At 40.5% G+C, this 12,197-nt stretch overlaps 2 protein-coding genes across 3 annotated transcripts; both read right to left on the reverse strand.

Moving 5' to 3' along the window:
• Positions 1 to 418: 418 nt before the first annotated feature.
• On the reverse strand, positions 419 to 8,012 carry LOC104450673 (exocyst complex component EXO84B). 2 transcript variants are annotated; one of them, XM_039314926.1, is made up of 8 exons: positions 7,865 to 8,012; positions 7,521 to 7,768; positions 5,517 to 5,614; positions 4,282 to 5,338; positions 2,526 to 3,041; positions 1,390 to 1,578; positions 1,164 to 1,300; positions 419 to 875 (listed from the first exon to the last, which is right to left on the reverse strand). In XM_039314926.1, exons 2-8 carry the CDS (start codon positions 7,662 to 7,664, stop codon positions 713 to 715), a joined length of 2,304 nt encoding a protein of 767 aa, XP_039170860.1. In that variant the 5' UTR covers positions 7,665 to 7,768; positions 7,865 to 8,012; the 3' UTR covers positions 419 to 712. The 2 variants fall into 2 exon arrangements, with proteins under 2 accessions (XP_039170860.1, XP_010063639.2); XM_010065337.3 differs by having other exon boundaries at positions 7,521 to 7,992.
• Positions 8,013 to 8,653: 641 nt separating this feature from the next.
• LOC104450675 (ATP synthase subunit epsilon, mitochondrial) lies at positions 8,654 to 11,882 on the reverse strand. Its single transcript, XM_039314677.1, has 3 exons — positions 11,856 to 11,882; positions 11,477 to 11,678; positions 8,654 to 8,985 (listed from the first exon to the last, which is right to left on the reverse strand). Exons 1-3 carry the CDS (start codon positions 11,880 to 11,882, stop codon positions 8,957 to 8,959), a joined length of 258 nt encoding a protein of 85 aa, XP_039170611.1. The 3' UTR covers positions 8,654 to 8,956.
• Positions 11,883 to 12,197: the final 315 nt, after the last annotated feature.

The raw sequence follows: 12,197 nt of genomic DNA on the forward strand, positions 1-12,197 counted from the left end.
TTCAAAATCCATTTTACAATGTAATGTCATTAGCATCAAGAAGCATGAAATTACTCGGCATCTCAAATGGGTGTAAGTCAGCCCGCTGCTTCTCCTTTGAATTATTTATCGACCTTTGCCTTCAAAATCAAAATATTAAGTCAGTTTAGAAATATTGAAGAAGTATGCATACGTTAGTGTTTTTGTAGGTCCAAGGTATACGATAAATGTATTCAAGATTTGCAAGAGTTACTCCCGCATAACTGGCTTTCATAGTAAACAAAATTTCATACCCGCAAAACGTCGAGTCTTTTGAGTACCTTGAAACGGTTATAATTAGTAGATGGATTCCAAGTTTTTGCTTGATTATCGATCAGAATGCACGAATCAAAGCTTCCTGTTAACAAGAAGAGTCGGTCCTTTTGACAACCTACACACGAGGCTCCAAGGATTGCTTAATCCACTGATAAGCTCCAGTATACAAAGAATAATAAAATTGTGATAAGAACGCAAAATAAAACATTTACAATGTCAAGGTTCTCACTCACCCAGATGAAAGAATCCCTAACCATAGTATCATTCGTCATGCGCTACAACTAAAGAGAACACTACTGCAGCGAAATCAAAAGAAAAATGGCGAGGCAAAAATTTGCTGACTATTGATACAAGAATTAGATCGCGCAAACCTAATTTTCCCTTTCCTTTGTAATATACAGATCTGAGACAAGTGCTTTCAGGAACTCCCATGAGACCTAACCGATGAGATTGACTGGGCGGAAATAGAAGCCGTCGGGCTGTTAACTTCTTTGTCTCCATTGATGGCTCTGGGTTTTCCACTCAGTCTATCAATTGCATCCTGACAAACCTCATTGAACCACTCATCCTCAGGTAGCACACTGCAAACAGAACATTTCAGTCTCAGGAATCAAGGCTTGCATTGCTCAAATCTATGGCATTTGCATTAGAAGATTTGGTATCGACTGAAAAGTACCAATATTGTAACAAAAAGCTATCAACGTCCTTTGCCAGCATAATAAATTTATCAATTTTCGAAAATTTGAACTGATAAAGGAGATGGTTCAATAAACATAAAGATCCTCCCCTCTTCAAGTCAATAACTTGCATAGAACTATATGCACAAGCAACGGAAAACTAACCCAAAGAGAGAATACTCAATGTTGTACCTGTATGGATCCATTCCCGTAGCAGAAAATGCTGCAATGGCTTTTGATATGATCTCATTGACAACTCTATGTAAATTCCGTGACAAATATCGTCCTTGGGAGGCAAAGCACATGACATATTTCATATCCAAATAAAACTGCATTTGTGGAAATTAGAAGGAAAAGTCAAACCAATTATTTTGCCCATTAATGGAGAATTACTTGCTAGAAAGTCACACTCAAATACCTGCTGCAGACCAACAGGACCTAAAGGTCTTGGCCCTTCTTCAATGTCGTCCCAAAAGCTCTGGTCTTCAGAGAGCCATAGGATGACTGTTTCTGTTAGTCTCATCAATAACAATGTGGCAAACCGTTCCCTGCCCACAAACATATCTGCAGCCATACTGGCCATCCTCGTCAATTTTGCAAACAGCTCCTGTATTGCAGTAATCACATGTTATAAGAAACAAAGCACACGAATAATTAGAGAAAACCCTGAAAAAAAAAATTAAGCAAAAAATCTGGTCTTTGACCGAGTGTTTAAAGACCGGAAATCCCATTTCATCAGATAAGAAACCAGCCCCAAAAAAATAAAAAAAAATCATAAATAAAGTGGTGAAATTTGGTCTTCGAATGTTTAGGAATCAGGAGCTGCTCAAGCCAGGATGAACAAATCAGTAGAAAGTAATGATTTTTTTAATGAGGTATTCCCGCTCTTGCCGTTGACCTTTTTCATCAGACAACCAAAAAAAAAAAAAAAAAGTCGACAGATTTCAAATATGATTCCATATTGAAGGTTACATTTAAACAACTATCCTTCTACCTTAAACTCAGAGCCCAGATTTTGAAAATGAATCTCAAGAAAAACAAGGGGCGGAGATGTCAACAAGTAGAAGCTGGAATACTTCTCATATGGCAAATACCAACAGCAAAATTTTTTTGATGATACTGACACATGTAGCTGTAATTCAAAATACAGCACGATGCACCTGTAGACTGCAGCACCTAGAATAATTCTCATCAAGCCTCACACGGGGTAAATGCCAATAAAACAGAATGTTCTTTGTCTCACAGTGAATTTCATTAAAAACAAATGTAGCTCTTAGTAAACATGCACACTTGCATGCATTGATAAGCCATCCAGGTTGCATCATCTGGTCACTCCTAATGAAGTGGTGAATAAAGAGACAAATTACAGAAGGTGTGATTCAAAAACCAGCTCAGTTTGCTCGACTCAGTTGAAATTCCAATCCATAAGGGGGTTTAATTATTTAAAAATTACGGGAAAAATAAAAGGGTAATGTCATTTTTCGACACAAGTCGAGAATTTTCCAAATTTGACTTGAAAAATATCAAAGAAGGTATCTGTCATTCAAACAATACCTGGAAAAGTAGAGAAGGGAACCAGTCAATTTCATCTGCATTTCCATCCATATTTATGTACATGTCTGCAGTAAGATGGCTGTCACCTTCCTCAGTGAAAATAAGATCCAGAGCATGTTGCCGACAGAAAGTGTCTTTTAGTCTATCAACTGAGCTCACAAGCCGCCTCCTCCATTCTCTTTGTTCAGGATGACGATTTTGTCTATCTGTAGGTCTTCTCTGGAAATCATCCTTATAATGAGACTGACTCAGTGGAGAAAGCTTCATAGCTGCACGGGGGAGCAGCTCATCTGCCAATAATGATGCATTTGCCAGCAAAGCAATCTGCTGAGCTTCAGTTTCAGCCAACCGAACAATCTTATTCCCAGAATCTTCAAAATTTGCTTCATCCTCCATTGAACCAGGTAAGGCTTTTATAAGCATGTTCACATAGGAGTTAAATACCTGAAACAGACCTTCCAGTGTTTGACCTCCCAATTGCATACTTAATAATGGCCCTACATCCTCAAAGAAATCCTGTTTGAGATAGAGGAATCAACCATCAGTAATTGAAAGAAGTGTGACAGATATCTAAAGAAAAAATGACCACCTGATAGAGATAACAAAGATCAACAATGATAAGGGAAAAATCTCTTGCGGGATGAGAAATGCAAGAAGATGTGAGTGGCAGAGATCTCTAGCACACAGTGCTATGTTGCTCAGTAAGAAGAAGAAGGAATCAGAATATCTGTTCATGCCGACATATCCACAGAATGTGCTTTTAACTATCAAAGCTGTGTGCCAGACTTATAGGATGCGTTTGGTAACTTTTCTATTCTGGAAAATAATTTCTTTTCAGAAATGATCCTTTTCTATTTCTATTCCCTAGAACAATTTCTAAGTAAAAGAACACGTTTGGTAACTATACAAAATTTCTATTCTCGGAATAGAAAAAGAATAGGAATGCATTTGGCATGAATTTTTGTTTCTTTTAATTTTTTCATAATTTTTGTAGATTTCTCTTTTTTTCCTCTTTTTTTCTTCTTGCTTGCTGCCGGCGGCCGGCGACCGGGAGAGGTGGCGGTGGCCGGTTGGGGGGCGGCGAATGGCAAGGGGCGGTGAAAATAAGAAGAAAAGAAGAAAAGGAAAAAGAACAAAACTTATTTTTAGAAATTATTCCCGAGACCAAAAGCTACTTTTTTCTACCTCTTGCTTCTATTCCAAAACTATTCCCTGACTACTTTTCTATGCCGGGTATAGAAAAATTAGTTAATGTTACCAAACAGATTTCTATTCATTTTTTGTTCCGGGGAACAAAAGAATAGAAAAACAAAAAAATTGGAACATTTCCAAACAGAATCATAGTGACCAACCTCCTATCCCCTACCCAACCCAGAGATAATAAGAAAGAAAACAGAGAGAGGAATGGCAGCTTAGAGGAGATAAAATTGACAAAGAGGCATTAGCCAGATGGATGTGATGGGATGAAATTGGCACTTCCAATTGACCAATAATAGTTCTAAAGTCAATGAAAAACTACCTGCATTCGCCACCCACCAGCACAACAAAAATTGTGTGATAAGGTCACACTTGTCACAACTATTCAGGATCGCAGGAAAGCAATACACTGAAGTGACTATCTCTATTCAATTGATTGTTGACAACAGCATTCTAACTTGCAAGGAAACCAATGTCACATCAAGCTAAAAGAAAGTTATTATGACCTATTCAATAAAACATTTTCAAGATAAAGAGTTCAAGGGGAAAAACCATTCACCTGGACCATTAAATTGAACCGATGTGCACTACTGGTGAGTCTATGCTGAAATGCAGTAGTGTTCCCAACAGAAGCACTCAATAGCTTGCCAGATTGGCGTGTGGCAGTAGGAGGGTAAGTGAGAACCCAATCATCAGCAGCGGCCAGAGCAGCAGTGCTCTCCTCAATCCTTTTCAAATTAGCCTCTAATGCCTGCTCCACACTAGGCCTGAACAGCTTTAGGAGGGTGGGGCAAAGGGCAAGGCCACGAGCTTCCAGCAATGAACAATGTCCTAAAGCAATTTGAACACATTCTGCAGCAGCTCGTAGACCTCCAGCAGCTGCTGATGAAGACAGTGCATGTCTTTTAACAAGAAGAGCAAAAGCTTCTACTTGCTTTGTTGCCCACATCACAAGCTCTGAAGTATAAGCTGGCTCCTTGCCAAAAATAGCTAAAGAATCACTGGCAGCTAGTGCAATAGCAGAGAATACCAGCTGGGAAAGGGCTGCTGTATATGCCCCTCCATAAGATGTGCTTGATGGACGAAGGGTTTGCATGTTATACCGATACCGTTGAAAATGTGCATTAAGAAGCAAAGTGTGAGCCCGAGGTCCATCCCCAAGTTTCTTGAGAGCAGATATTGCAGAGCGAAGTTCACTACCACGGGTTGAAGGTTGGCAAGCAGATTCAGCAAGCTGATCCGCTAATTTGTTTCTACGATCAGTTATAGCTGTCTGTAGTGAAGCAAGTAAAATTGTGCTCAGAGCTTTTGTTTCTTTTGATTCAGCAACTACACGTTCTCCCTCATCAAGGGCTGCTAGAGCTTCATCGATTCTCCTCTCAGCTAATAAAACATCAAGAAGATCAGGAAATTCCACTGACCACCTCTCCAAATCTGAAGGTTCTCTGTCTTCAAAATCTGAGAGAACATTTTCAGTTGAGTCTTCAGGCACATTGGTAGATGAGGACTCAATATGAACTCCATCAGCTAATCCATGAATTAAGGTAGCTTGAGTCGACAGCAGGTTCCTAATGGACAGAAGCTCCCCCTCTAAATCTGATATCTCTTTGGATGTTCTGCAAGAAAAACAATAAACAAAGATCAAATTAACGAATCCCCAAGGTAGTCAACTGTTTATCATCAGATTTCATTTCCTGATGGACCTTCTGGTACCATGATAGACTTAGAAAACAACAGGCTAACATGCACTGTTGGTCACCCCTACTCCAGTGAATGATGAACTTGTGAACTCACTTGATGAATGCTGCATAATTAGCATAAACACTTCTCCGCATTTCCTCAGCAGAAGCTTTCTTGAGGTCCAAGAGGTAGGAACATAACTGTCTTATTTCCTGCAAGAAAGCAACGAAAACTTGTTTCAAGTGTCTCAATGCTCAGAAAGGTTCCCCTACTTCTCAGAATAAGTGGAAAGATGAGATGACCTTCCCAAAAGCAAAGAAAAAACATGTGTTGAGGGGCAATAGATAGAATGAGAAGCAGTAGAAGTATCTGGAGCACAAACAAGTTATGACATCATTTCTGAAGAGCCTTTCAACACACCACGTAATGAAATGAGCATCTAGCGCATGGCATAGTCAACAGCACTTACATAGTTCATAACAAATTGAACTATGGGATCATGGTTAAAGAGAAAAAAGAACTTTAAAAAAACTGTAGCTTGAAAGAGGCATGAATTAGAAAGAACTAATTAAGAATAAAAAGGTTTTCACAAAGCACACAAGAGGCTCTAAACAACATTAACAGAACAGATAGCACATAATTCAATGGTTATTCAAGTTATGGACAAGTGCTAAATTTACACATATAGGAAAGCCATGTGTCTACTTAGAGCCAAAAGAGTTCTCAAGATTTCCAAGGTATTTCAATCGAGGAAAGACTTTGATAACAGAATGAATAACAAGATTAATACTAATCTGATAATTGTGGGACGATAAAAAAGACCTTTGTATCTTTATTGCAACCAATTTATCAAAAGTAGGATGGGTGTCAACAAGAATAGTGGCTCAGGAGTTGCAGGCTTTTCAGGCTGCCCAAAAAAAACGTTGTAAGGCTTGAATAGAATGGCAACAAACCAGAAAGAGGAAATTCTCCAGAGTTGCATTGGTTTGGGCAAATAAGAGAAGAGCCTTTGACAAAAATGATGGATTGTTGTTTTAATCTTTAATTTCTTTTAAAGGATAGGTGGATCCAGAGTTTGCAATTTTGTCTTTCAAAGTCTTTTCATAAATGATTAAATGATGTTTACCTTTTAGAACACTCTTCTTGATGATAGTATAAACCCACTCAGTAACCTAGCCATGACTCTTTTACTTGATCAAAGGAAGAAAAGAAGAAGCTCTTAACCAACCCAGGTTTTACTTGAAAGAAAGCACAAAGTGACTCATGATGCAGTGCAATACTGATACATGATTACGCTATTCAAAATTTATTTATGCATGCGAATATAGGACTTCCATTCTGGGAATCGATCATTTTCAAATTAAGAGGTTCAGTCTAGAAGACTATCGTTCAACGGTACCATGGATATAGCCACTGCTTCCTACAACCCAAAAATAGGGCCCTTTCACATGAAGCAGGATAGTTACATGGATCTCTCGTGCATTGCAGAATATAGTACCGCGTAAATCACACTGTCCCACCATTCAAGGAGATGATACCAGTTGCATTCAAAATATGCATCCAATTAGAGACTTTTTTTACCAAACAGGCAATGAAAGAGAGCTCCAAACATGATTTAGCAAAAGGAACGAGTGTGCCAACTTTCGAGCAAATGCAAACCACCAATCAGCGCCCCAGATGTACCACTCTCAATTGTCCTCTAAGGGTTTTGGTTGCTCATTACAGGCTAAATGGCACTATTGGTGTGAAATCTCAAAAGGATTATATCGGGTTAGAACCCCATTTTAAGTGCGTGAGAAATGGAGGTCACAAAACTAAGAAAAGCAAGAACTTTCAGCTCCTCTTCACGATTTCGAGGATTGAAGAAGCCAAAAAAGAACTTGGTCCTCAAACTTCAATTTCCTAAGTGAGCAGAGCCCACGAACGACGAAATAGAACCCACGAACATCCATCTACAGTAACGCGCCTCGAAAGTCTCGTAGATTCCCACAAACAGGCGCACCGAATCGATACACAATCAAGCGGACGCAACCCGAAAGGACCGATCGAAGCACCCGCAGCCAACGCCCAAAATCAAACGCAAACACAACACAAGAGGGCCACGAGAAGGAGGGGAACCTTCTCGTTGAGGGTGCACTTGGACTGGACGTAAGCATCGGCGTCGAACTTATCGGACTTGAAGACGGTGAGCCCTTCCTCCAGCTTCGCGCCGTTCTCCTTCACCGGCGTCCCCCGCGATCGCGCCGCCTTCGCCGTGGCCATCCTCGATGGAATCGCAGCGCGAGCGCTCAGATCAGATCAACTGAAGACGACGACGACAGCAACAACAGGGGTCCGTGACTCGAAGAGCAAGAACCCGGGCAGATCTGAAGCAAAGTAATGATTTGAGCAGCTGGTGGCTAGAGAGAGAGAGAGAGAGTTGGTGGGGGGAAGAAGAGAGAGGGTCGAAGAAGGAAGCGTGCCTGTTCGAGCAGTGAAAGCTAAGAATCGGAGCTGGCCCGAAGCCTCGCGGGAGGGAGAGAGAGAGAGGGGTCAGTCTCCTACGTTTCTTCCGCAGTAAAATCCCACCTCCGATCGTGTTTTTTTCCCTTCTCCGGGTTGTGTCTTCTTCGCTTCGTTTGACTTTCAACTTAAGTACGGCTGCTGGTAATAAGTTGTTGTCTTCCCTGTATTTTTCTGTAAGATAAGCACGGGCGTTAATTGTAGTTTGTTAATTTCGACGGAATTTCTCCCCTTTTCTTTTAATTTCGCAGTTCACTGGGTCTCCGACGCGACCGAAAGACTAGCGATTTTAATCATCAGAAGACGATAACGATATCGTTGACCTTGCGTGGGCGTGCAGCGGAAGGTGAAAGGACGATATTCGATTGGAGACGAACTTTGCTGTTCGGACAACGCGAATATGGCAGAGAAAGCGACGGACTTTTTTAGACTAATTAAAGATACGCAGGTGGTCCTCGCTGGATGATCTGAATCGACAACGTGAAACGGACAGGAGCTAAGTGACAGAGTCCAGCTTAAGAGTGCACATAGATAGATGGGAGCCGGTAGAGAACTTAAGCACTGCTTTGGTCAGACCTTGTTTTCATTTGCGTCAAACTCTGGTCTGTACTTTGTCCAACCTATATTTGCAGTGGTTGGAACCGCATCCGGCGGTGTCGACCTAAAGGCGAATGATAATTTATGCAAACGATGGGGATGGGGGCCGACAGGTGATTAACGTATTGGCATATAAACAAAAACATTAATCATATTGTTGCCAGCAAGTGGAAAGCATGAGCGTCAATTAACGCCACGCGGCACACATGTAGCATAACTCAAAAGTAGCTCGACATGAGTCTCATTGCATAAGTTGAGCAGTACATTCTGCATATGGCAAGAGTACCATTATTTCGACTCAAACATCAATGGGTAGACAGGAAAATCCAGAATCAGTCTCATAAGGTGCAGTCATCACAGATCAACAACAAAATGCCCGACTCAGACTGAAAGAACATCAGCTTCAGCAGACATTCAAATCCCCTTTTCGGTTTATTGATCCTATGTCATTGCTGTCAATCTTCCGCCAGATCTGAACGAATTACTGCAAAAACAGAAGACATATGTCATCGGGTCAGTTACCAAGAACAGCTCAAACTTGATACAAATTCTGTTTTATCTTAGCTCAGACATGGACACATGTCCAGTATTAAATAAGTAAAAGTGCAACAGCTATCCTATTAAGCATTTCATCCATTATACATCTAAACAAACACAGAAAGCAGCACCAGAAGTATAGGTAATAAAGTTCTGTAGAATCTGAGCTGTCCAAGAATAAGCCAAGGGGACCTCCATCATTATCAAAGCATAATTAGGAAAGGTCAACCCAAGTACCAAATACTACAAACATCATTTTCAAATAAGAGATGACAAATCAGCTCATACAGGGCAGCAGCAATCCCAGATACCATTTGCAAACGATACAAATTATGGAACATGCTGACCAAGCCAGGTGAGAATATGCAAAGAATCAATAGACATGCTTAATTACACTAAAAAGGTTTAGTCAGCACCACTATATGGCACTACTGCGCTAGCATTTCCTATCCAAACATGTCTTTGACATAGCCAGGCAATCAAAAAGTTGTCTCCAAAAAATATAATTCAACTGGCAAAAGGCATGCACTTGAAACTCAAACAATCAGTGAGAACAATTGGTACAGTTTCTCAACTCTAAAGACCACAAAATATATTTATACATCTGACTTATGATGAACAGAAGGCAGTTCATAATATCAGTGTTTGTAGAATTAAACTAAATTAAGATGTCAACAGATGAAGTTATGTACCATACTATGGTTGAAGTTTTCATGCATAGGAATTGGCATGACAAACAGAATTCACATGCACAGAAAATTAAAGTCGTGACCATGGTACCCAATTCTTCAAGCAACATTAAGGTAGATCCAAAAGGCTGATAAAGGCCGACAATTTATGGGAACAAATTTCCCAAACTTTACCATGGACATAGATGTTATTACTTCTACCCATCCCAAACCATTGGACACAACATAAAAAGTACCCAGTCATGAACCAGGTCATAACACAAAGCATGCAAGACACCCAAATCACATGCATGCATTAAACCTGAGAACGAAAATGTTTCATCAAATGACAAAGCCCTATTTACTGATGAACACATATGCAAATTACCTTTCAATATTTGTTTAAACTAAAAAAAGTGAGTTGCACTGTTGTCATTCATCTGATATACAAAGTTTATGCATAGCATCATTGGGACAACAGAAGATTAGCAGTGCTAGTGATTTGTCCATTGAGCACAAGCCTTTTTCATTTTTTATTGGTCTGTGGGTTGTAGGTGGGGGGTGCCCAATAATTATCCTCTAATTTTCAGAAAGTTAAGCATAAAGCAGGTGAAAATAATGAGTAACATGAACAAGCAAATATGAGTGGAGAGTGGATGTTATTTACATTTCCCACACAACAATATTCAAAAACAGAATGACGCCATGAATTGATGATGAATGATCACAGCAATGCAAGGGGCAAGCAGCAGAAAGAAAATAATCTATTAAAAAATATAGAGTTATCAGAAAATATCAGGGGTCCCATTTCCCTAGTTAGGCAGTTTTTGCTTACAATGCTCAAAATCTAAATGCAGTACCAATCCTACCCCGAGGACCACCTAACAGACGCAGAAGCGACTCCTGGGGAAAGTAAATACGAAGGGGGGAACTCACATTTCTAGATACTGATGGCAGAACACAAAACTAGGTACAATTAGATATCCCATACATAAGCAAATCGCAAGCTCTACTGACCTATCACCATTATCTAGTCAATGAAAGATAAAATATTCTAATCCTTTTAGAAATGGATACTGACACTACCAAGAATAAACAGGCAACTATTGCCCTCTAGGAAAATTAAACATAAGGAAATTTCCCAGGACAAAACTTAAGGATGAATCACATATAGAGTGAGAGCATATTGCACACGCATAGGGTCCTAGTAATGCTGATTGAAGGGGATCAAAAGCTTATTACTCTAGAAAATGAAGCAGATTGATCCAGCTCTTTGTGACAGTTTTTTGAGCTTCAATTGATGTGAAGGTCTAGGGAATGCGTCGTTTTCTCATCCAAGGATCGTTTTTTATATAGGTAAAGGAAAATGCACTACACAGCACTGCAAAAGGCTCTCAAAGAAACAAAATTTAACTCACTTACAAGGCGAAGCATCAAGGATTTCAATTGATTCAAGTACACTCACAAGCCTGTCTCCATACCATACAAAAAATGCGAGATTTCGAACCGGTTTACCCAATTAAAAAGCAAAGCACCCACAATGGACAGACAAGATCTACACAATCGTTACCCCCCAACGAGCCATCCCCAGCAGTCTATCATTTCAGCAGTTCAAATTTTAAGAGCACAACTGAATGCGACCTCAAATCAACCGAAACCCTATTCGCAAAAATCGGAATCGTCAACAAACGGCGAACAGCTACAGCAATCCGGAGAACAACTGTAGCGGCGCAACCGACGAGAAAAGAGAGAGATCGAGCGTTGAAGTACCGGGCTTCTCGGCCTTGCCGTCCTTCCAGGTGGAGATGGCGAAGTGGACCTTCTCGCGGTTGAGGGCCTCGGCCTTGTGGGGCTCCTTGAGGCAGTTCCGCACCAGATTGGCGCAGATGTTGGAGTACGTTATGTACGTCATCCCGGCTGCCCTCCAGAACGGCATCGGCGCGCTCATCTTGACCCCCTCTTCTCTCTCTCTCTACTTTCTCTCTCTAGCCTTGGAGTCTCTGTGCAGGCCAGGAGAAGTGGACAGACGAAGAAGAAGAAGCGGAAACGATCGCCTCTCTCTCTCTCACTGACCTAAGGCCAATGGCAAAGGCCGTCTGGTGAGTGGGGAGTCAGGTGGGCCGAAGAAATGGGCCCGGGCTTCCCATACCCGGCCCAAGTCCCACATGATATCCATGGGCCAACAAGTATCGATTTTTCTTAGGGTGAAGTGCATTTCTGGTCTGTGGCCCAAACACTAAGTTTTCGATAATCTAAATATCTCTATCTATAGGGATAATTACATAACTAGTCTTTGAATTTTGGTTTAATGTAAAATATAGTTACTGGACTTTTAATTTATTTAATATGATTCCTGAACTTTAACTCAATGTGTTATGTGATTTTCGAATTTTTATTCAATATAGTCCTTGAATTTTTAATATATGTTCGATATAGTTCCTAAGTTATACAGAAATGTTGAATGTTGTTTTTCCATTGATTCTAGTTTGGG

This window comes from Eucalyptus grandis, chromosome 6 (assembly GCF_016545825.1).
Source record: "Eucalyptus grandis isolate ANBG69807.140 chromosome 6, ASM1654582v1, whole genome shotgun sequence".
Lineage (NCBI taxonomy): Eukaryota > Viridiplantae > Streptophyta > Magnoliopsida > Myrtales > Myrtaceae > Eucalyptus > Eucalyptus grandis.

Coding starts and splice junctions, on each gene's coding strand:
- LOC104450675 (XM_039314677.1), bottom strand. CDS start 11,882: ATGGATATCATGTGGGACTTGGGCCGG. Junction 11,679..11,855: donor TCATGTGGGACTTGGGCCGG/GTATGGGAAGCC, acceptor GAGAGAAAGTAG/AGAGAGAGAGAAGAGGGGGT. Junction 8,986..11,476: donor CGGCAAGGCCGAGAAGCCCG/GTACTTCAACGC, acceptor CTGTTTTTGCAG/TAATTCGTTCAGATCTGGCG.
- LOC104450673 (XM_039314926.1), bottom strand. CDS start 7,664: ATGGCCACGGCGAAGGCGGCGCGATCGCGGGGGACGCCGGTGAAGGAG. Junction 3,042..4,281: donor GGTTCAATTTAATGGTCCAG/GTGAATGGTTTT, acceptor TATCTCAAACAG/GATTTCTTTGAGGATGTAGG. Junction 1,579..2,525: donor TCCCTTCTCTACTTTTCCAG/GTATTGTTTGAA, acceptor ACTGCAATACAG/GAGCTGTTTGCAAAATTGAC.